At 55.5% G+C, this 23352-nt stretch overlaps 2 protein-coding genes across 3 annotated transcripts in view; one reads left to right on the forward strand and one right to left on the reverse strand.

The window, feature by feature from the left end:
- DNAH1 (dynein axonemal heavy chain 1) overlaps positions 1-11453 on the forward strand; it is a 68274-nt gene extending 56821 nt beyond the window's left edge. The window contains exons 55-78 of the mRNA XM_058812670.1: positions 96-287; positions 640-807; positions 1079-1270; positions 1681-1812; positions 2028-2153; positions 2602-2721; positions 3527-3676; positions 4060-4220; positions 4338-4563; positions 4651-4846; positions 5088-5239; positions 5717-5917; positions 6313-6453; positions 6889-7047; positions 7467-7598; positions 7760-7930; positions 8333-8512; positions 8603-8779; positions 8959-9129; positions 9329-9459; positions 9797-9941; positions 10190-10396; positions 10760-10994; positions 11332-11453. Coding sequence (XP_058668653.1) covers positions 96-287; positions 640-807; positions 1079-1270; positions 1681-1812; positions 2028-2153; positions 2602-2721; positions 3527-3676; positions 4060-4220; positions 4338-4563; positions 4651-4846; positions 5088-5239; positions 5717-5917; positions 6313-6453; positions 6889-7047; positions 7467-7598; positions 7760-7930; positions 8333-8512; positions 8603-8779; positions 8959-9129; positions 9329-9459; positions 9797-9941; positions 10190-10396; positions 10760-10994; positions 11332-11453 — 3987 coding nt within the window. The remainder of the gene's footprint in view (positions 1-95; positions 288-639; positions 808-1078; positions 1271-1680; positions 1813-2027; positions 2154-2601; positions 2722-3526; positions 3677-4059; positions 4221-4337; positions 4564-4650; positions 4847-5087; positions 5240-5716; positions 5918-6312; positions 6454-6888; positions 7048-7466; positions 7599-7759; positions 7931-8332; positions 8513-8602; positions 8780-8958; positions 9130-9328; positions 9460-9796; positions 9942-10189; positions 10397-10759; positions 10995-11331) is intronic.
- A 300-nt stretch (positions 11454-11753) lies between these two features.
- On the reverse strand, positions 11754-23207 carry BAP1 (BRCA1 associated protein 1). 2 transcript variants are annotated; one of them, XM_058812891.1, is made up of 17 exons: positions 23122-23207; positions 20896-20925; positions 20743-20797; positions 20024-20156; positions 19527-19646; positions 18992-19053; positions 18780-18922; positions 18174-18252; positions 17427-17550; positions 17162-17279; positions 16611-16798; positions 16153-16286; positions 15089-15561; positions 14881-14984; positions 14029-14121; positions 13435-13507; positions 11754-13160 (listed from the first exon to the last, which is right to left on the reverse strand). In XM_058812891.1, the coding sequence occupies exons 1-17, from the start codon at positions 23156-23158 to the stop codon at positions 13027-13029; spliced, it is 2100 nt and encodes a 699-aa protein (XP_058668874.1). In that variant the 5' UTR covers positions 23159-23207; the 3' UTR covers positions 11754-13026. The 2 variants fall into 2 exon arrangements, with proteins under 2 accessions (XP_058668874.1, XP_058668873.1); XM_058812890.1 differs by having other exon boundaries at positions 14827-14984.
- Between the last annotated feature and the right edge of the window lie 145 nt (positions 23208-23352).

Below are 23352 nucleotides of genomic sequence, written 5' to 3' on the forward strand. Positions count from 1 at the left end.
TCTGGTGCCAGTGCCTCTGGCCCAGCTGAGGGAGGGATGAGCCCCCCATTTCGCAGAGAATCAGGTTAACCCCGTTTTCCATTTGGGTTTTACAGGTACGAGCCCTGCAGCGGCCTCCCCTTGGTGTGAAGATTGTGATTGAAGCTGTCTGCATTATGCATGGAAAAAAGCCCAAAAAGGTGGCAGGAGAAAAGATAGGCACCAAGGTGGATGATTACTGGGAGCCAGGCAGGGCCCTCCTCCAGGACCCAGTGCAGTTCCTGAACAGCCTGTATGATTATGATAAGGTAAGCAGTGGCAGAAGGAAGCTGTGACTGGGATCAGGTATTGCCTCACAGACATCTTCTCACAGAAGTAACAAACTGAGCTCCTTGGGGGCAACACTCTTCAGCAGCACCAAGGGTATTTGGCCTGGAAGCCCACATGTGAGTTGGGAAAGGATTTACTCAATCCCACAGTTGTGTCTCCCAGACCTCAACATGCAGTTATTTGATTCCTCTTGCTCCAGTTTGATGCCTTGATCATCCTGTCAGGTCCTGGGGTGCTGCTGCCTCTGGGGGAAACCCTTAGGAGATCAGTGATGAGCATGCTAGAGATCTGACTGAGGAGAGTCTCCTTCTCTTCCACCGTTCCTTGCAGGACAACATTCCAGACAGTGTGATCAAGGCCATCCAGCCCTACATTGACAATGAGGAGTTCCAGCCAGCTGCCATTGCCAAGGTGTCCAAAGCCTGCACCTCCATCTGCCAGTGGGTGCGTGCCATGCACAAGTACCACTTTGTGGCCAAGGTCGTGGAGCCCAAGCGGGTAAGAAACTGTGAGCCAGCTGCCTTTGGTGTTCAGGAACACAGTACTGGCAGCTCCCTTCTGCAGGAGCTGCTGGCAATCACTACATTCTACAGGTCAGGTTGCAATGCGTTCATCATCCAGGGATTGGATTAACTGAGATATTGAGATATCAGTAGCTAGCACTAATCAGCAAGAGCTTTTATGGAAAACCAAATCTTGCTTCAAGATCTCTGGCTTTTGGGGGAAGAGCCTGACCACCTTCCCACTGTTTCCTTGTGCATGTCCCCAGAAAGCCTTGCGGGAGGCAGAGGAGGACCTGCGTGCCACCCAGGCGGTCCTTGACGAAGCCAAGGCACGCCTGAAGGAGGTTGAAGATGGCATTGCCACCCTGCAAGCCACGTACGAGGCCTGCAAAGCCAATAAGGAGGAGTTGGAGAGGAAGTGTGAGCTGTGTGTGGAGAGATTGGCCCGTGCTGATGTGGTAAGGGACAGAGCTAGCTTCTGCCTGCTTATATGAGGCAACTGAATTCCAGATCAAGCAGCACAGTGGAGAAAACATCCCTGTGCCTGCAGCTCATGACAATCCTAGGCTGAAGCTACCTGGCCTGATCCCAGCTGCTCAAACAGGACTGGAAAGCTAAGCTAGCCAGGCACTGATGTAAAAAGCTGCTGTCCTCCTGTGCACAGCTTCCTCAGCTAACAATAGATCTTCCAGGACCTCTGAAAGCTGCCCAGTAATCCCAGGATTGAGTGCTTAAACCAAATAGAATTTAGAATATGTCAGGGGTCACCCCAACCTCTGGTCACCTGCAGCATTACCCAGAGAGCAGCAGGTCCAGGACACAAGGTTAGACCTCAGAGCAGCTCTCACATGTGTATCTTATCCCACAGCTCATCAACAGCTTGGCTGATGAGAAGGTGCGCTGGCAGGACACTGTGGAGAGCCTGGATGACAAAATCACCAACAGCTCTGGGGACGTGCTGTTTGCAGCTGGCTTTGTGGCCTACCTGGGCCCTTTCACAGTAAGTGTGCAGTGGTCAGCACACAGTTTGCAGCTCTGCTGTCCTGGCCAGAGAGAAAGGAATAGGACACAGGGGTGCAAGATCGCTCCAGGATCTCTGTCCACTTGTGCAAGAGGCTGCACGGGGCCCATTTGAATGGGAACAGGAGGGTTTAGATACTCACAATAGGCTGGGTACAACTTAAAGGAGGGCTGAGATGGTGTTTCTCATGGCAGGGAGACTACCGTGCAGCACTGTGCAAGGAGTGGATGGAGGAGCTGGCCAACAATGACATTCCCCACAGTGAGGATGCAAGCCTCATCAGCACCCTTGGAGACCCTGTGGAAATCCGCTCCTGGCAGGCAAGTCTCAAAAAAAACCCCAAACCAAACAATACTTGAGGTAGAAGGGGTCTCAGGTAAAGTCCAAAAGTGTCAGCTCAGCACTCACCAGGATCCCCTGGACCAAAGGGGCAGGCCCCCACACCAAGCAGCTGGATAATGGCCACACTGCAGAACTGGAATTACTGCAGCAGTATAAACAGCATCAACAGCATAAAGAGCATCAACCTTGCCCTGTAAGGCTTGTCCTTTACCAATGCCAGGCCCAGAGCCAAGCTCTGGCCATAGCCTGCCCAAGCCTGACCCCACAGCACAGCCCCACCCCAGGGCTTGGCTGCTGGCAGAGGTACCTTCACCACCATGCCCTGTCCACCCTCTGGGAGCACTCAGGGGCCAGGGCAGCAAGGGCTTCTCTCTGGTCACCCATGCGCACTACCAGGTGTGCCAACAGCTTTTTCTACCCTGTCAGATTGCTGGTTTACCCAACGATGCCCTGTCTGTGGAGAACGGGGTGATAACCCGATTCTCCCTGCGCTGGAATCACTACATAGACCCACAAGGACAAGCAAACAAGTGGATCAAGAATCTGGTAAGAGGTGTGGGGAGGAAAGCCAGATCTGCCAGGACAGGGAAAACAGCTTTCTGCCAGGAGCTGTGCAGAGCAACCTCAGGCTTTGGGCTCTAGAGCTGCAATGCCTCATGCTGTGCCAGCCCAGCCCAACAGGCACCAGACAGTCTCCACACCCACATTCATCCCAGGTGGATTTCCCTTCCCAGGGAATGCAGCACAGGGCAGGAAGAGCCCTCATATAAGCAAGCAAGGCAGCAAGCAAATCCCATTCCCCACTCTGATGAGTGTCCACTAACATTCTGGGAGGCTTCACCTCACAAAACAACACCAGCATCTTCCATAATGATTTTCAGTTTTCTAGCACAGAAGGATTAGGGTGGCTTTACCTGGCTGCCCAGTGCATTCCCTACTGCCAAAGTGCTGAAAACACTGACTAGCACCTCTTGTACCCTTCTGAAGGATCAGGCAGGAAGCTGAGGCAGCTGCTCCTGCTTTGCTCCCTGAGAGCTTTTCCCACCCACCTGCTCTCACTTTGTAGGCTCTGCCCTGAATTAGCAGTGAGGGGCTCCAGAAGGATATGGTTCTGTGAAGGAGATGGTCCCTATTGCCCCCCTTTTCTGCTGCCTCATTCAGCTGTCTCTAGTGCCTGCTGATGTAGGATAAACTTGCCAAAATAGCCAAAGTCTAGCTGAGCAAGACAAGCTGTTATTTCTGCTGCCCCAGAGAGCTAAATCAGGCCAGTGAGAGGTGTACTGTGCACCAGAGCTGGATGTGAAGGTGGCAGGACACCACAGAAACCCTACCCTCCCCTACTGCCTTCCAGGAGAGAGAAAACAGCCTGGAGGTGGCCAAGCTGAGTGACCGGGACTTCCTCTCCACTCTGGAGAACACCATTACCTTTGGGAAGCCCTTCCTGCTGGAGAACGTCGGCGAGGAGCTGGATCCAGTCCTTGAGCCTGTCCTGCTGAAAGAGGTCTGGTGTCTCCCCTTGCCAAGGGGGGCAGGGGGTGCCTGGCTGAGCTGTAAGGGCCAGCTGGCCAGGGTGCCATGGAGTGGGGTGTGTTTGTAGGTCTCCGTGGGCAGGCAGAACTCACATGGATGGGTGAGTCCCATGCCTTGGCCAGGGCTCCAACACCCTGACAGCCTCCTGCACACACTGGTGCTCTGCCAGCAGGCACCTCTGCCTGGGAGGCAGGGCCATGAAACAGGCCTTTAGTCCCACAGGCAATCTTGGAGCTCCTCTGTCCTGAGAGCCTTCTGACTCTCCTGACTGCAGAGCCCAGGGCAGAGCAGGATGCCTTCCCTCACAAGAGGGAGCCATCCCAGCCTTCCTGTGTTTGTCCTTCTCTGGTACAGACCTTCAAACAGCAAGGCAGCACCGTGCTGAAGCTGGGGGATACAGTGGTCCCCTACCATGACGATTTCAAGATGTACATCACCACCAAGCTGCCCAACCCTCACTACAGCCCTGAGGTCTCCACAAAGCTCACCCTCATCAACTTCACTCTCTCACCCAGGTACCTGCTTTTACCCCATCAGTTGCCCATGCTGCTCAGCCTCATTCTGCAGTCCCCAGCCACTCAGGCATGTTGCCCCCTCACCTACCACCCTCACATCCATGGCTTTTGTTGTAGTGGCTTGGAGGACCAGCTGTTGGGAGAAGTGGTGGCTGCAGAGCGGCCTGACTTAGAAGAAGACAGAAACCAGCTAATTGTTAGCAATGCCCAGATGCGTCAGGAGCTAAAGGTGATAGAAGATCAGATCCTGTATAGGCTCAGCACTTCTGAAGGAAACCCTGTAGATGACTTGGAGCTCATCAAAGTGTTGGAGGCCTCCAAGCTGAAGGCAGGAGAGATCCAGGTCAGAAATGAAAGGTTCTGTCCCCCCTGCAGCTGTGCATCCCCTGCCAGCACTTCACTAACCATGACATCGCTTCTGTCCTCCCAGATCAAGGTGGCAGTGGCAGAGCAGACAGAGAAGGACATCAACATCACCCGCATGCAGTATGTGCCTGTGGCTGTCCGCTCGCAAATCCTCTACTTCTGTGTCTCAGACCTGTCCAACGTGGACCCCATGTACCAGTACTCCCTCGAGTGGTTCCTCAACATCTTCCTCCTGGGGATCCGTAACTCTGAGAAAGCAGGTGCCTGCCCAGAGCAGTCCTGTCCTCTCCTCTCCTCTCCTCTCCTCTCCTCTCCTCTCCTCTCCTCTCCTCTCCTCTCCTCTCCTCTCCTCTCCTCTCCGTGTGTGAGAGCAGCATCTGTCCTTCCTGGGCAGGGTGTGGGTGTGCCTCTGTGACCAGGTACCCAGAGGTGACCTGGATGGCACCCTCCACATCCCCCATGGCACCTGCCATCCTTGTCTGGTTGTTGCCTTTTTTCCAGACGAGCTGACAGAGCGGGTGAAGAACATCAACAACTACATCACCTTCAGTCTGTACTCCAATGTGTGCCGCAGCCTCTTCGAGAAGCACAAGCTCATGTTTGCCTTCCTGGTCAGCGCCCGCATCCTGATGAACGAGGGCAAGATCAATATGGTGAGCAAATCACCTCAGTCCTTGAGGGGATCCCATCAGGGCAGCTCAGGCACAGCCTGCTCAGCCCCTAGAACTGTGTGCTAGGTGGGAAAGGAGCCTTGTTCCCTGGGGTTAGTGACAGGCTTGGCAGCCTGCTGGACAAAGACAGGGCCTCTGTCTTTATTCAGCTTTCCAACTGTTCTCTGTGTCTACATGCAGAGCTGCCTGAATCCCCTGCAGCTTTTGCCAGTTTGCTGCCTGGCTGCTGCAAAGGTTAATGAGTTCAGAGGGAGCAGGCAGGGGTTAGCAGAGAGTGGCAGCTGAGCAGTCACTGTATTGATCTCACCAGACCCTCCAGCTCAGCTACCCCTTGACACACACACCTGGCAGGGGAGAAGCCAGAAGGATACAACAGAATTTTAATTGGATATGGCACCCTGTGCCATGGGCTCAGGCGGGTAGGCTGTTATCCATTACCAAATCCTATCCTGTTCCCAGGATGAGTGGCGGTACCTGCTGTCAGGAGGGGCCATAAAGGAGATGAAGGAAAACCCAGCTCCATCCTGGCTGAATGAGAGAGCATGGGGAGACATCCTGGCCTTGAGCAGCTTGAAGAATTTCTCTGGCTTTGACAATGATTTTGCAGGCAGCCTTGAAGGGTTCAGGACCATTTTTGACAGCCAGAGCCCTCACAGGCAAGTGTCCCCTGCTTTGTCAGCTTAGGTCTACTGCACGTGACATCCTTGGGAGAGCAAGAGGAGCTGATACAGCCACAGTGCCAGCTCTGCTCCCAGTGCAGGGCCATGCAAGGGAAAGGATGAGGCATTGCCTTGCCTCCTCCCAGGTGGCCATTGCACAAGGCAGAGCCTTATCCCAGTGCCTTATCCCAGCAGTATTTGCTGCTTCCCAGTGGAAGCAGTTCTGGCTTGCCTGCTGATGGTTTCAGAGCTACAGACAACAACCTCAGCCAAGGGACTGGAAGGTCCTTGTCCCTTATGAAGCCCCAATGGCTGCTGCAGGCAACTTGGGTACTTCTTGTGGAGTGTGAGATCTGGCACATCCCCCCGAAATGCACCTAATTGCTTTGCAGAGAGCCTTTGCCTGGGAAGTGGGAAGAGGAGCTTGATGCCTTCCAGAAGCTGCTGGTGCTGCGATGTCTGCGTGGAGACAAGGTCACCAACGCCATGCAGGACTTCGTGGTGCGGAACCTGGACCAGCGCTTCATCGAACCACAGGTAACCAGCCAGGAGCAGGTGCTGCTGGGGACAGGAAGGGAGCAGGAGGCCTCAGGCTTGTGACAAATGGGCCACCAATTGCAGAGAGGTGGCCCTCTACAGCCACGGTGCTCCTCCCACAGCTGGTTTTTCCGTACCTATGTCTCAGATGAGGGATAGCCTTTCTGATGCCCACCAGTTAAACCACACTAGGAGAGGGCAGATGCTGCAGGTGTAGAAGGGAAGAGTTTGAATGACAAATGGGAAAGTGTTTCATGGCCTGACCATAATGCAGCCAGAGGAGAGCTGTATGTGGTTCTCACTGATCATGTTCCTGGCCTTGGCACCTAAGAGGACACTGGAGTCTTGGAGGAGAGCTGGAGGCCAGGAAGGTTGAGGAGGTGCTGAGGTGTGTTCCACTACAGCCTCCCCACTCTAACCAACTCTCAATTGCAGACCACTGACCTCTCAGTCGTGTTTAAGGACTCCACTGCCACCACCCCCCTGGTGTTCGTGCTGTCCCCAGGCACTGACCCTGCTGCTGACCTCTACAAGTTTGCTGAAGAAATGAAGTTCTCACAAAAGCTCTCTGCCATTTCTCTGGGCCAAGGACAGGTAGGCTGTCAGTGCATTCCTGGAACAGCAGTGTCCTGGCACTCGTATCAACCAAGCTCCAAGTAGGTCAAACACTTGCAGCACTGTGAAAATACCCTCATGCCCCAGGGCCCTTACTCACCAACCTTCTGCTTCTACCCCCTTGAGGTGGGAGCTGCAGCAGCTCCTACTACAGTGCCTTCTAACTTCCCAAATCCATCTGCAGACCTTCTATTCCCTCCACCCTCCCTCACAGGCTTGTAAAAGCTGTAAAAAATGTTGCTGTGCCATCAAAGAGCAAAGATCCAGTTGAGCCATGGGGGCAGAGCCAGGCCATAGCTCTGGACAGCCAGCTCCAGGGAGCTGCCTCCCTGTCCTGCTCAGCAGAGCACAGCATGCCATGGGAAGGGTCTGTGAGCTCTCCCTTTGTGCCTCTGCAGGGCCCCCGTGCTGAAGCCATGTTGCACAGTGCCATGGAGCAGGGCAACTGGGTCTTCTTCCAGAACTGCCACCTGGCCCCCAGCTGGATGCCTTCACTGGAGAGACTCATTGAGGCCATCGACCCCAGCAAGGTGAGATGTTTTATAGCAGGCAGGAGGCTGGAGCCTGGGAGGAGGCCAGCCCTAGTTCAGACCCATCCATAGGCTCTTAGAGCACCAGAGGGTCAGGGCAGGAGCAGCTGCAGGGGCTGTGCCTGCACCCTCTGAGCACTTGCTGCCTTCTGGACCTCCAGGTGCATCCAGATTTTCGCCTCTGGCTCACCAGTCTGCCTAGCAACCACTTCCCTGTGTCCATTCTCCAGAATGGCTCCAAGATGACCATTGAGCCCCCCCGGGGGGTCAAGGCCAACCTGCTCAAGTCCTACATTAGTTTCAGTGATGACTTCTTGAATTCTTGCTCCAAGGTAAGACCCAGATTGTGCTTTGGCTTGCTGTCCCCATTCTGTGCCTGCTCCAATGTATGCTTTCTACCTGGAAAGCTCCTCTCCAGGCATAGATCTTTCTCCCCATTAGAGAATCCATGTGCTAAAGGAGGTGTTTCTCATAAATTCACATCTGAAAGTTTTACTTTGACAAACGGAAGCAACAGTATTTTGGAGGCCTGGCATAAGGACTTGCAGCTCTCTTTAAGCAAGGAGTGAGCCATGGCCTTCCCCAGCACAGCACCAGTGACTGAGGTTTCCCCCTCTCCAAGCTCAAGCTGGCACTCCTGAATTGGCATATTTGCTCTGCCAGGTCCCAGCAGGACCCAACTCCCTCCAAGGATGTCTCCTCCCAAGCTGAGCGACTCTCCCTGTTTCCCACAGGTCACGGAGTTTAAATCCTTGTTGCTGTCACTTTGCTTCTTCCATGGGAACATGCTGGAGAGGAGAAAGTTTGGGCCTCTGGGGTTCAATATCCCCTACGAGTTCACAGATGGAGACCTCCGCATCTGCATCAGTCAGCTGCAAATGTTCTTGAATGAATATGCAGAAATTCCCTACAAGGTGAGAGCTGCCCCTCCTGCAAGGGAACAGGCTCAAGATGCAGACATGGATCAGAACCATGGATCAGAACCACGGTGGGGTCTCTTGCAGGTTCTGAAATACACAGCTGGGGAGATCAACTACGGCGGCCGCGTGACCGATGACTGGGACCGGCGCTGCATCATGAGCATTTTGGAGGATTTCTACAAACCTGAGGTTTTAAGTCCTGACTTTGCCTATTCAGAATCAGGTGTCTACAAGCAGATCAGTACCTCTTCTGACCTCAATGTAAGTATTCAAGTCACAAATTGCAGCTCATAGTTCCAGGGGGATTGTCACAATGCAAAGGGGATCTCTCCTCTCCAAAACCCACTGCATTTTCAGGTCCCTGGGGGAATATAAGTTTGTAAGAACCTAGGGATTTTCAGCTGGTCTTGGTCTCAGAGTCTTTGTGGATTCCTCTCTAGGGCTACCTCCAATATGTTAAGGGCCTGCCTCTCAACGACAGCCCAGAGCTCTTTGGTTTACACGACAATGCCGACATCACCTTCGCTCAGAACGAGACCTTTGCACTGCTGGGAGCCATTGCACAGCTGCAGCCCAAGACCATCTCACTGGGAGGCCGCAGCAGGGAAGAGGTGGGTGCCCCAGTGCTGACAGTGCTCTGGCAGCCAGTGCCCAGTGTGGGCAGTGAGCCCAAGCACCAGCTCTCAGCAGGTGCCACCCTGCCTGCTGGGTGCCAGTGATGGCACTGCTGTGCCAGCGTTAGCTCTCTCCCTTCTCAGCAGCCATGGGGCTGGATTAGAAGGATGCTGCCACTTGCTGCTTTCCTTACAGATTGTGGAGGAGACCTCCAAGGACATCCTGGCAAAGCTGCCTGACACCATGAACGTGCAGGAAGTAATCGAGAAATACCCACTGCTCTATGAAGAATCCATGAACACAGTGCTGGTGCAGGAGGTGATCAGGTAAAACTCCTGTGGGATCATGTCCTAGGGAACAGCAGAGATGTGCAGGCCTCTGCTGCCACCCACCTTTGGGGAACCTCAGCACAACAGTGGGGTTGGCAGTCACAGTAACAACTGTGTTGTCCCAGCCAGGACCTTTGGCTGAGTCTGTCTCCATCTGTAACAGTCAGCAGTTTAGGGCTGGGGGAGCAGCTGAGACCCTGTTGAAGAGGACTGGGGCTGGCAGTTACATGGAGGAGCTTCACTTGTGTATAAAGATCCACACCCTCTCTGGGCAGGCAATGGGTGATAAACCACTGTACAGAGTCACTCTGCTCCCTCTGCCCTTTCTCTGTAGGTACAACAAGCTCCTGGAGGAGGTTGACTTAAGTCTGAAGGATTTGCTGAAAGCTCTCAAGGGCCTGGTGGTGATGTCCTCTCGGCTGGAGCTGATGGCCACCAGTTTGTACAACAACACTGTTCCTGAAATGTGGAATTCCAAGGTATGTGCCCCAGCCAGCCCAACTGCTGCCAGAGCTCACCCAAACCAGAGGAATGGGTTATCAGCTGCTGCTGGACTGGGCTGTCTCCCATGGAGCTGGCTCTTGGTGCCCTGGCACAGAGGTGTCTCCTGCCCAGTGCAGCTCCAGTTGTTCCCAGCCCCTGGGCTCTGGGCAGCTCTCAGCAGCTGAGGCACAAGGTCTAGGCTGTCCTTGACTGCATTCAGCACTCCCTCTGTGGTGCCCCACAGGCCTATCCATCCCTGAAGCCATTGGCATCATGGGTGAACGACTTGGTGCAGCGGATTGAATTCATGCAGAACTGGATCAGCCATGGGATCCCCTCTGTGTTCTGGATCAGTGGATTCTTCTTCCCCCAAGCCTTCCTCACCGGGACACTGCAGAACTTTGCCAGGAAGTCTGTCATCTCCATCGACACCATCTCGTTTAGCTTCCAGGTCAGTAAATCAGGTGGAGAGTCTGAATTTATTTGGAATCTCCTGCTAGAAAGCCACAAAGGCCCTGACCTGCCCAAGAGGTGAAGCCACCAGGCTACCCAGCTGCCTATGGCTCCATCATCCTCTTTGTGCTTGGATACACCCACCCACATTGCCAGACACCTCCCCAAGGCTGGCAGGGGCTTCTGCTCCCAGACCTGCCCTCATCCCCCTCCACCAGCCCTGTCCCAGGCTGTCCCTCTGAGAGCTGTGGCATGCTGTCTTTTGGCAGCGCTTAACTAAGAGCTGCTTAAGAGGCTTGTTGGGGCTGAGCCGCCAGGGACACGCCTTGAGCCAGGGCCCGGCGGCCCCTCCCCATGGCAGGTCATGAAGGAGTCGGTGAAGGAGCTGACGCAGCAGCCCAAGGTGGGCTGCTACATCCACGGCTTGTTCCTGGAGGGCGCCCGCTGGGACGCGGCCGCGGGTAAGCTGGCGGAGTCCCGCCCCAAGGAGCTGTACACGGACATGGCTGTCATCTGGCTGCTGCCTGTCGCCAACCGCAAGCCTCCGGAATCCGGCTCCTACCTGTGCCCCATCTATAAGACTCTCACTCGCGCAGGTAGGTGCCCTAAAGGCAGACTTGCAGAAGCAGGGGAGCTGCAGGAGCGGCTAGGAGGGGTAGCAGGGAGATCCTCCTGCCATACATGGGCATAGAGAAGGCACTGTTGGCAGTGGCCAGCCACGGCGAAAAGATTTCTCCTGCTGTGGCTGGGAGACGGAGCAGCAGGCACCCTGGCTCTGCAGCAGTGCCCGTGGCCAGGCTCCCCTCAAGCCCACAAGCCCATTTGCCCCAGCCCTGCTCAGCCAGTCACCGGGCTTAGGGTGGGGACAAGGGCTTCTGGATGGGGTCAGTGTGCAGCAGCACCACCCTCTCACCCTCGCTTCCCCCATTACAGGCACGTTGTCAACAACGGGCCACTCCACCAACTACGTGATTGCTGTGGAGATCCCTACGGACAAGCCAGAGAAGCACTGGATCAAACGGGGCACGGCCCTGATCTGTGCCCTGGACTTTTAGCCAGAAAATACAGTGAGCCAAGGAACCCACTGCAGCTGAGGATCTGAGCCGGGCTGCTGCCCCCTCTCCTCGTGCCCTCCTTCTGCTGAGGTGAGTCCTGCCCTTCCCCTGCTGAGGTGTGTCAATAAATGGAGCCTGGTATTGTTGCACTCCCCACGATTACTTCAAATCTCTACACCAAACAGAGCTGCCAGCAGGGGTAACAGGGCCTGGAGCTGGCACGTGGTGCTCCCAGCCCCACTGCCCCCCACCTCCTTCCCTCACACACCTCTTCCATGGCTGGCCATTACAGGATAGCTTTATTCCTTCAGACAGATCCATTATTTACAGCACTTGATATTAGACACAGCAAGAGACAGAAGGATTTTCTTTCCTTCAACAAATACCAAAAGAACTGTTTCATAGTCAAGATCTGCACACATATTGAAAAATATTCAGTCCTCTCCTGTGGCAGCTCCACCCCAGGACAGTGCTGGGGAGCAGTGCTCACCTGTGGTATCTCAGATTTCTGCCAGGCTCCTGGGGGCTGGCAGGAGGCAGCCAGGCTGTACCAGCAAGCTCTGGTTAGCAGCCAGGGGTAAGAGATGTGGGCTCCCTCTGCTGCTGCCCCCATCCTGCCTCCACCATTGCAGCAACCCTGCCAAGAGGCTTTACCAAGCCACAGCCAGAGTCCACCCTCGTGCCATGTCCAGCACCCCCAAGGCCACCATCTGCACCTGGTCTGTTCACAATTCACAGGCTTTCTCTGGGACCTGCTGCAATGCTGTGTGACCCACAGGCATTGCCAGGGCCACAGAGCTGGGCCCAAGGAGAGCAGCCAGGGCAACAAGAGGCACCGGCCACTCCCAGCACTGCCACAGAGGGCTGGGCACAAGGCCCAGCTCCAGAGATGAGCCTACCCACCCTCATCCAGCAACAGAGCTGCCATGGTCCTCTGGAGAGCCAGGCTACATGGGGAAGGTGTCACCATCCCCAGGAGCTCAGCCAGCCCTGGGCAGTGCAGGGTGGGGTGGGTGCAGAAGCAGCTCTGTCCTGGAGCCACCTTGCTAAGAATGGCCAGAGTCTGGGTTAGGACCAAAAATCAGTTTGGGGAAAGGAGGGAGAAGGATAAAAAACATGAACATCATGAAAACATGAACATCCCAGGGAAGCACAGAGCTGAAGGCCCAGACACAGGAGGACACAAGCCACAGCCAGCTGTGGCCAGCACAGCCTCATGTGGGCATTGCCAGTGTTCCCACAAGGCCAGACCCATCCCCAGCTGGGTGGGCTCTTTCCCTCCAGTCACAGTCCTCAGCCAGGGTGCTGAGACAGAGGTGACAAGGTCTGGCTGCTGCCATGGCATGGTCAGGCAGCTGAGCACTCCAGACTCCCTTTGGCTGCAGGGACTCCTCCAGACAGGTTCTTGCCTTTCACAGCTTAGGCACAGAGAAAAACCCGATTTCCCTTTGTCCCCAAGCTCCACCTGGGCAGAGGGCTTGTCACTGTGGTCCCTTTCCTTGGGCAAAAGGTAACATAGATGCAAGTGCCAGTGCCCAAAGCCACAAAGCCCAACTGCTGTTTGCAGCCCTGGCTACTGGCGCTTGGCCTTGTAGGGGCGGGAGCGTTTCCGGCGGTCCGGCTTCCTCTGCTTGTGCAGGCGGCCGATGCTGACTCCCTGCCGCCGGCGCACCGAGATGTTCTGCTCCACCAGGCTGGCCAGCATGCCTGCAGGGAGAGCACACACACAGCCTGGAGGGCTGGGATCACCCATCCCACAGGGCAGCCCTGCCTCTCTCACTCAAAAGCCAGCACTGGGCATCTCTTGGGACTATGAAGTGGAAGGAGAAAGCAGAAATCTGTAGCTCCCCAGGTGGAGCGTCAGCCTGTGCCCCAGGCCTGGCCTGAGTAGGAAGCCAAGCAAGGTGAGCAGCCCAGGCTCCCAGCTGCTGCTCCATCACACTCAGTGCCCCAAACCCTCTGCCCCGTGAACTCAGCTCACCTTCCTGGGCCAGCATGGATATGAAGGTACAGATGAACTCGTCATAGTTGTGGGTTCTCCTCTGATCATCGATCTACAAAGAGACAAATCCACAAATAATCCACAAGCAGGGGGCAGGGAGAAGGGACAGTTCAAGGTTAACAGGGGACAAAGAACTGGAATGCCTGGCCCAGCCCACAGACTAGGGAGACTGAAGCAGGAAGGGACCCATCTCCCAGCCTATCTTAGGCCAGTGCACAACTGGGACTGTCTCCATCCCAGTTCAGATGCCAGCATGTTCCACAAAGACCAGCTGGGAAGAGGTGAAGGTGGGCAGGGGAGGTATCTCTGCTGACTCTCCCAGGCGTCCTATCAGTGCTGATGTTCATCCCAGCACTGTATCACCCTCCCCCAGGCTGCCAGTCCTGGCCCAGGGCTGTGGTCTGTCCTGGTAACAGCTCTGCCCTGCTGGGCTCTTTGGTAACAGGGACAAGACTGAATACTCCTCATCACCATTCTCAGGTGAACCACTCTCCCTCCATTTTTACCTAAAACCACCCCAGACAAAAGCCTTTGGGCAGCTAAATCAGCAGTGCAAACAAGCCAGCAGCACACCTTGAATTTCTTCCTCTTCTCTACCTCCTCCTTCAGGCAGGCCTCGTAGTTTGCAATCTCTGCTTCCACACACTTGAGCAGTGCCAGCAGCTCCTGCAGGATCAAGCAGACCAAACATGAGCACAGACCCAGCCACAGCCCAGGAGCCAGCAGGGTGAGCTGGCAGGTGCTCCTCTCTCTGTTAGGAGAGGGATGATTCATCAAAGGAAAAACACTCGCATGGGGAAAATGAGGAGATCAGTTCATTGTAAGGAATTCACTATGGCTAACCCCAGGGGAGATGAGTTCTGCCTCAGCCCCAGGGTTTTGGGACAGGAGAAGGGCTGCCTGTGTCCCAGAATCCAGCCCCCCCACCCTCCAACCCCAGGGCTGCTTCCCTTCAAAAATAAAATCTGAAGACTTCCCTTTGAAATAGCAGTTCCTACCCAGCTCTCTTCCAGGCAGCCCTTGGTGCCCTTGTGCTGCCTCAGCCTGGTAGTGCCCCTAGCTGGAGGGCACAGACAGGCTGTGAGTTACCAGCAGGCTGGGGCTTGGGGTGCAGGGTCTCACGAGCTCCTGGCCCAGAAGAGAGCACAGCAAGCTGAACATCTCAGCTGCAGAGACGGGGTCTGTGCCCACTACCAAGGCAAAGGTCCCCAAGATGACGCGAGGCACAAAACCTGCACTGCCCTGTGCCTCGAGGCACGGCTGCGACGACACGCGAGGGGACACCGTGCACATGCAGTTCAGCCACTGCCAGCGCTGCTGCGCCTCCGGGTGAGCTCCACGTTCCCAGGGCTGTCGCAGCACAAAACTCACCTTGGGAGAATACTTTTCCCCCCCAGGGTGATCACTGGTCCTGCCAAGTCCCACCTTCTCTTTGCTGTCACTGGCCTCACTGCCCTCCTTCTCCTCCAGTTTGATCGTAACCGGGGCCTCTTCACCGGGCTTGATGGAAGAGGGGGAGTTTTTCCCATCTACACACAGGGGAAGGAAGCATTAGGAGCCACCACAAAGGACTGGCATCCCCCCCCGAAGTCAAAGGACACTGTCCTGTCACCCCTGTGAAGCAGGCACTGACCTGCAGCAGCCAGCGGGCAGAAGACGCCGTCCTCGGTGAGGTGCAGCAGGCCGGAGCTGACGATGGGCCCCAGGTCCCTGACGGCGCGGTTGTAGCGCAGGCAGTCGAGGCGCAGCAGCCCGTCCTCCTCGCCGAACAGCACCTTGGAGATGTGCGAGGTGACGGGGCTGGAGGGGCGCGTGGGGTTGGCCGAGCGGATGGGCGAGCGCAGCGGCGAGTTGAAGGCGCTGCCGATCTCGGAGGCCGTGTCCGTGCTCTCGTTGCTGGGCGTGGGGGACGGCTGGGAGTGCGCGACCACAGCCACGGCGGCGCCCCCGCCGCTCGTCTTGATGGACAGGGGGATGGAAAGGTCCTTCTGAGACTCCTTCAGCTTCTCAGCCAGGACGTTGATGGTGTTGGGCTGCAGCACGGAGAGCTGGCCATCTGCGGCCCCTGCCACGTGCTCTTGCTTCACTTGCCCTTTCCTCTTGTACCTGCCCAGAAACACAGCAGGGGAAGTGAGTAGCTGGTGGAAAGAGGTGAGGCCCACCATGGACACTGCCAGCTGTGCTCAGCAGTCCAGGCTGCCTGCTGGGATGAAACAAGGTCTGAAACATCACCCACAGCACCACCAGCTTCTCTTGCAGCACCTCAGCACCACTGGGCCCCACAGCCTCAGGGTTCCCTACACTGCTGGGGGGCACAGTGTGCTGTGTACCCCCTGCTCTTCTTCCAAAGCCCCCAGTGCTCCCTTGCTGTGACCCCAACTTCCTGGCCTCAGCAGCAGTCCAAGCACACCAACACTGTCACCAGGAGCTGAAGTGGCAATCAGCACTGTGGAACCAAGGTTCCTCAAAGCCCCAAAGCCTGCTGCCAGTACACAGTTACTCTCAGGAGGCTGAAATTCAGAGTTGGCTGTAAAGAGCTACAGAAGGACTTTACAAAACCCAGTGAGTGAAAAGTAAAATGGCAGGTGAAGAGAAGAATGGAATTATCAAGATCTAAGGAAGGAGGTTAGGAAAGTCCTTGTTGACAGGTCTGCAAATGTCAGCTCCCAGCCCCCCACCCACAGCTCAAGCCGTCACCTGATGGCTGAGTTGGTGTTACGAACTTCCTCCTCATCATCATCATCATAGTCATCCTCATCATCCGAGTACTGCTGGTGCTGTCGGACTGGGACCCGGTTGCGACCCACTCCTGCTGCAAGGTCTTCCTCCTCCTGCAACACACCACTGCTGAAGGCCTGCTGGCAGCAGGGCAAGGAGGAAGAACCCAGTGGACTCATCCTTGGTCTAGCCCAACACCAGGACGTGGCTCTTTAGAGAGGAAATAGGGACCCCTCCCCATTTTTGTTCAGTTTACCCACATTAAGGCAAATCTCCTTTGTCAGGTCAGTCCTTATTTACCCTCTCTCCCCCCAGCCTGGGTTAGTGCTGGGCCAGGCTTAGGCCAGCTGACAGCTGTGGTCCCAGAGAGGGGAGGGAGTGCAGGCAAAGAGCTCAGCTTGAATCAGCTGTGCTGCCAGCCTGGCACTCCAGCCTACCTGCATGGGGGACTTGGCATAGTTGTGGTTATCCAGGAAGGCTGGCAGTCTCTGCACAATGGGGTTGGGGTTTGCTGGAGGGGCCCCATTGATGCCGCTCGCTGCTGTCTTTGGCACCGGTTTGGATTTGCTGGGTGGGCTCTGCGTGGCCGTGGGGTGGCCCTGGCTGGTGGCTTCATCAGTGCCATCTGCCACACAAGCACAGCACAGCCTTTCATCACCAGCACTGCCACCTTTTACTCAAATGTTTTCTACCACCCCTTACCCAGGTGAGAGAAGAGCTCTAACACTCTCCCAGACTGCACCTCCATCTGTCACCGGTGTCCCCAAACTCCAGCCCTCCCACTTTCAAGCTTCACACCCTCCAACACAGCCCCAGACACACAGGCATCACCATACCCAGCACAGTGCACATGGAGCAGGGCTCACAGAAAAGAAAGTGAAGCTGACAACAAAACTGCCCCAAGCTCCAGGTCAGCCAGCTGTTGTCACCACCCTGTGCTCACCCCATGGCAGGCCAGGCTGGCAGCACTGCTGGTACAAGGCCATACCTGGATGAGTGCTCTCTGGAGTCACAGTCTTGCTGCTGGCTGGCTTTGCCTCTTCACCAGGCTGAGACTCCTGAGACTTCTGGGTCTGGATCAGCTCAGGCTGAGTTACTCGGATAAGCTGTAAAGCAAATGACAGAGAAGCTGCATGCTGGACCAGCAATGACCCAAACCACATCCTTCCCACTCAAGCACTGCAGAGCTCATGGGGGTGAGCCAACACCAAGAGCCCAGGCCTTGCCCTCCCTCAGGGGCTGGGCTGCCCTACCTGCTGCAAGGCCTCCAGCACAGTCTGGCGGTTCATCTTCAGGATGTGCAGCTTGGACTCATATTTCATCCTGCGGTCAGGCACCACGGCCATCAGGTTGAAGCGGATGTCGTGGTACGGCTCCCTGCAGGAAGGGCAGAGCCCTCAGCCACAGGATCATGGTGACAGCCCCATCCCACCTCCTGCCCAGGCACTGAACACTAATACACTCATGGCTTCTCCCAAAACCAGGTCAACCTCACAGTGGCCAATGAAGCAGTACAAGGTTTCTTCAGCTACCACACAAAACACTCTGAGAGTCACAGGTTAGCTGAGGTGAGAAGAGACCTATGAGACTCATCTGCTCCAGGCCCTGCTCCAGCAGGATCACCCAGAGCTGGTCACAGGACAACATCCACACAGCTACTGAATAGCTCCAAAGATGGAGATTCCATCTTTAGGCAGCCTGTGGCAGTCACACTCATGCCCAAGCATCCAAGAGGCCCAGCTCAAGACCAGAAGCACCACTCCTTCTCCTATGGACTTGAGCTAACACAGACCTAACCAGGCCACTCCTAAGGCTGTGCAGCATTTGTAGGGATTCTGCATCCCACAGGGAATGCATGCTGTACAGGCAAGAGGCAGAGCACCTGCACCTCTCCATAGGAAACCTCCACTTCTACAAGCTGCCACTCAGAAACCACAAGACAAATAATCCAGGGGAACATGGCAAGGGGCCAGTGCTTGCCCCCTGGGCCAGGACATTACCCTGCAGTGGCCAGGCCAATGCGCTCCATGATCACTCTCCTGGCTTTGTCCGTCCATTCCTCATCATCTGCCCATGGCCCTGTGAGAACAACACACAGCTGCACTTAGCAAAGCAGGCCATGCTGAAGTAATCCAGGTACAAGAAGTGGGTACCTTACCAAGGGACTGACAGACAGAAACCTGGGAGGGATAAATAACTGCCTGAATGATGGAACTGAGGGGTCAAGTTGTAAGAGAAGGGAGTAACCTGGGCAGCCCAGTGGGATCTGTTTGGACCAGCTGTCTCAACACGTAGTGGTTATTTGGCACAAGGAGATAAATTCTCCTTGCTATATGAAGTTATTTCAAAGCTGAAGGACCTTATGGCCCTGAGCAACTGGGAGGAAAATGGAAAAACAAAAGCAATGCATTTAGAAATAACATTCTAGGCACAGTCCCCAACCTAGAACGCACAGGCTCCAAAATTAGCCGTCAAAACTCAGGACAAATCTGGGAGCCATTGGAGTCTGGGAGCCAGTTAACTTAAGACGCAATGAGAAACAATACACTTGAACACTCCAGGGTGCTATTCATCCATGTCAAGAGGCAGGAACAGGTGGCTCTTACCGTGGTCAATGGGATAGACCTTCAGCCCATCGAGCTCAAAGAGCCGTCCCTTGATGGGCACGTAGCTGACAAAGTGAAACGCCTCCATGGTCCGCACGGCGCTGATCCCGTTCTGCTTCTCCGGCAGGTGCCGTGGCTCTGGCCTGCGAGGGACAGGGGCCATGGAGAGCCTGCCTCCTCCAGATGGGGGCAGCTGCAGGCCCCTCACTCACCTGGCATGGCTGTTGTGGGCCTTGGCCAGCTCCGGGGCGTTGCCGATGGCATAGCCTTTGCTCTGCAGCCAACAGCAAGAGAGGACAACAGCTGAGATGTGACAGGGAACAAATGAAATGCTTCACCTTCCCACACCTTCCCTCCATCTACCCACAGGAGCAGGACAGAAACCCTCAGGCACATCCTCTACCCTTCTGAGTTACGGGTAAAGTCCAAGATGGAAAAAGCACACAATTTCTACAGAATAAATTATAGCTGGAGAAAAACAAAGTTCACAATAGGTCTGAAGGGAGGAGGACTTTTGATTACAGGGAGTAAATGACAGAAGGCTCAGAGCTGCACCCAGCCTAAAGGGGACCAAGGCTCTGAGCAAGGCAAGGCAGGAATATGAGAGAGAAGAGGCAGACCTGCTGCAGTGTGCAGCCACAGAGGCATGGAAGGAGCCAGCTCATGAAGAGCATCACCCCAAAAGGGGAGCAAGAGGCAGAGCCAGCTGTGCCACCCCTGCACAGCCCTGCCCAACCCTGCCCCTACCTCAGGGCTAAAGCCTTTGGTGAAATCCTTCATGCGGCTCAATGTGGGGCCCAGGTCAACATTGTTGCAGTTCAGGAGGACGCTCAGCAGGGCATGGGTGGCACAGGAATTGGGGATCAGCTAGAGAGTAACACAAAGACCAACTTAACCAGCAGGAACAAGGCAGCCTTTCAACAACCCCCGTGTTGACAATAATCAACTGAAAGCACTGATGCAAGAACCATCAGCACTTGTGAGAGCAGCGACCTGACCTCAGCTCTCAGAGGAAGGAGGAAAATCAGTATCACTGAGTGAGCCCCACCATGCCTCACGAGCATCTGCTCACAGTGCAGGCCACAGCCTCCCAGCCTTCACTGGATTCCCTCCAACCTGGAGCTCAGGGAAGAGGAGCTGCCCTCATGACCAGCAAGATCAGTGCAGCCTATCGGTCCCACACTGCTTCCCTGAGGTGCCACAGGAGACCCCCCACACACACCTTCCCCCAGGCTGGAGCCTACCTGGTGAGCAAAGAACATGTTATTGACGATGTCATCGTCGATCACCGACGTCTCGTCCACCAGCGTGGAGACCTTGCGGCGCGAGCGGCGCTCCTCAATCCACTTGAACAGGAAGATGAACCCATACACGGGGCTGCAGAGAAAGCAGCAGAGCTCTGCACCAGCCACACCACTGGGCTGCTCTGCACAGCATCAGAAACCCCTGATTCACAGCACCAGTGCCATCCTTCTGGCAGTGACCATCCCTGCCACAACACTGCTGAGGACACTCCTGAGCTGATGCTCCAGGCTCAGCCTACAATCAAGCTTGAAAACTTTGGGGATTGACAAGTCTTAAGAGGCTGAAGACAAAGAAATGGGAAAATCCCCTCTGGACACTGAATGACCCTCCTTTTACACTCACCTTGGATTCATTTCTGAGAGGAATTCAGCAATGGCTTTTAAGAAGCGACAGCCTCAAAGCCTTTTCACAGCACCAGGACAGGGAGAAAGCCCACACTGCAACCACACCACCTCTCCATGGTGAGAGGGAGTTGAATCCCTTGGAGGATGTCCCCCAGCTGCCCCAAACCTGAGGAAGCCCTCCTGGTCCATAACTCACAGCTCTGATCTCCATGACAGACAAGCTCACACAGCCCCTCTGAACACATGGCCATGAGTTCCCAGGCCCACAGACCACTCTGCTCAGCACAACTCACACTCTCAGGCCTCTGACTCACCCTTGGCATTTGCTCTGCAGATCATAAATCTCCTCTACCTGCACTCCCTTGACCCCTGCAGACAAAGGAGAGAAGCTGGTGTAAGGCCTACCAAAAAGGACAGGGTAATATGAGGCACAAAACCAACTCCTCAGAAAGGTTTCTAGGACTTACCAAAATCTTCAACCAGGAGTGTGAAAAGACCTGAAAGGAACAAAACCAACAGGTTACTTCTGGCTGAAGAGAGCAGAGAGGAAACCCACTGCCATCATCCCCTGAGAGTCCCACATGGTCCCAGGCCAAGGCACAGCCAGAGATTCCACAGCAGAGGCACCAGGATCACACCCAGTGCCAGCAGTGGGGCTGCTGAGCTCAGAGTGCTCCAACAACCTTCATCCCTCCATCCCCACTGACCATCCTCTTCCTCAAGGGAACCTGAACCAACTCTTCCCTGCCAGAGCCCACTGCAGCTGGCTGCCAAGTGAGCAGCACAGCAGAGAGCGCCTAAATCACACACACACTTGTAACCAGAGAAATAAATGACTGAAGATATCACTAGATACTTAAAAATATATAATTTCGGTTCATGTTAGTGAAAATCATTGAGGGGAGATCCAGATCACAGCAACAGGGCTGCAGGGAAGTCCAAGGGCTGAAAGAAGCTCATCTTCATCTCCTGGTCTCTTTGGGGGAACCAAATCCAACAGCCTGTCTCCAGTGGCTACAAATTACAGGAGGATATAACCAGGGACACAGAGACAACCACAAGAAAACAAGGATTATCAGATATCTGAGCAGCAGCTGCCCCTCTGATGCTGGAGCAAAGGCAGTCAGCCCAATTCTCAGGCAGTCACTCTGCCTGTGGAGGAAGCGAGTTCGAGACTGGAATAACAAATCTGCTTTCTTAGCTCCCTTAGAAAGGCTGCTGAAAGCCTGAGAGGAAGTCCAGGGAATACCAATAAGAAGGATTAAATCCAGAGAAACATCTCTGTAAGCAATGGATTTAAGGACCCTGATGTATGTGACTCAATTAAGAAGAGCCCAAGGGGCTTCCACACCAAAGCTGAAATGATTAAAACAGGGAGGAAACTCTTGGGAGCAAAAAGTCTTCATTAATTTAGTAGAAAACATTGTATTTCTTACAAAATGGTCAGTGAGAAGCAATATGCTGTGGAAATAACATGCTTCAAACCAGTGGGAGGCCAGGCCATTACACCACACCCCATCACCTTCCTGGTCCCTTCCAGCCCCACTGTTTTCTCTGGCATATTTCAGCATTTCATTTTACCTCAGCACCCACAAGAGGCACAGCCCTGCTGCTCTCCTGGAACACTCCAACACCCACACCACATCATAGGGCTTGGCTGGACACATCCTGGTGTCCACAAGCTCACACAACACTATGCCAGCAGCCTGCATGTCCCCAGGGCTCTCCTCCCCACCCAAACCTGGATCCAGCGACCCTTCCTGACCAGTTAGGCACCCACAGATTCCACCCCAAGCCCTAAGCAGAGCCAGTGGGGAGACATTCAGCTACTGGGATGTGCTGGAAGCACAGAGCAGCACATGGGTCACTTCTAACTTCTGTCCCAGCTGCCACCCCTGCATCCAGACTGCCACATAGACAAGAAACCTGCCTCTGCCCAGACTTTGTCCCCCAAGCAAATAACCTTCCCCCCCAGCTGTGGGAATCCAAACCATGTCCTGGGACTTTCTGCCATGATGAAGGCCGGGAGGGGAATGATTTCAGCCTTTTCCAAGTACCAGTAAAGAGAATAAAGAACAGCAAAACTGGGGATGACTGGGACACCAACACCAGACAGAATCCTTTGCTGAGTGCAAGAGACAAGGATAATTCCAGACGTCACATTTCCTCACCCACAGCCCCAAAAACTCACCACCCCATCCCAGAGAGCAGCTCCCAGCCTTGCAGAGGACAGCCCCATTCCACACTACAGCGACCCAGAGGGTTAAATCAACATTTCAGACAACACCAGCTTTAGCCCTAAATCCCAACCCTGAAACAACTCCGTCACTCTGCCACAGCACCCAGCGCAGGGCAGCGGGAAGGGGACAGCCCTGCCTTGTGCTCCCGCACGCCCCAGCCTCACCGGTGCTCCCACAGCCCCCAAACTTCACCCGCACACTCCATACCCGCACCCCCTCCAAACTTTACCAGCTCACCCCCAGCCCCCCCAAAACTCCCCCCGTGCACCCCAAAGCCCATCGCTACACCCCACACCCCCAGCCCGCCTCTGCAGCCTCCCTGGCCCGTCCGCCACGTCCCCCCCCAGCCAGGCCCCGCCGCCCGCGTGTCCCTCAGAGCCCCTTGGCCGCCCCGAGCTGTGCCTCGGCCCGTCCCCGGCCGCGCCCGCTGCGCGGAGCGGTGTCCCGGCTCACCGGGGTCGCTCTCCAGCTCCAGCCAGCCCTTATTCATCTTCCCGCGGGCCGGGCCGCGCCGCCATGTCCGGCCCCCACTGCGGGCCCCGCCGGCGCTCCCCGCTCTGCGTCATCGCACGCGGTGATGTCACCCGGCCGCGACACGCCGCCATGCTGGGGCGGGGGCGGACGGGCGGGCCCGGGAATGGTCCGGGATTGCCTGGGGATGGTCCGGGAATGGGCCGGGAATGG

This window comes from Ammospiza caudacuta, chromosome 12 (genome assembly GCF_027887145.1).
Source record: "Ammospiza caudacuta isolate bAmmCau1 chromosome 12, bAmmCau1.pri, whole genome shotgun sequence".
In the NCBI taxonomy this organism is placed as follows: domain Eukaryota; kingdom Metazoa; phylum Chordata; class Aves; order Passeriformes; family Passerellidae; genus Ammospiza; species Ammospiza caudacuta.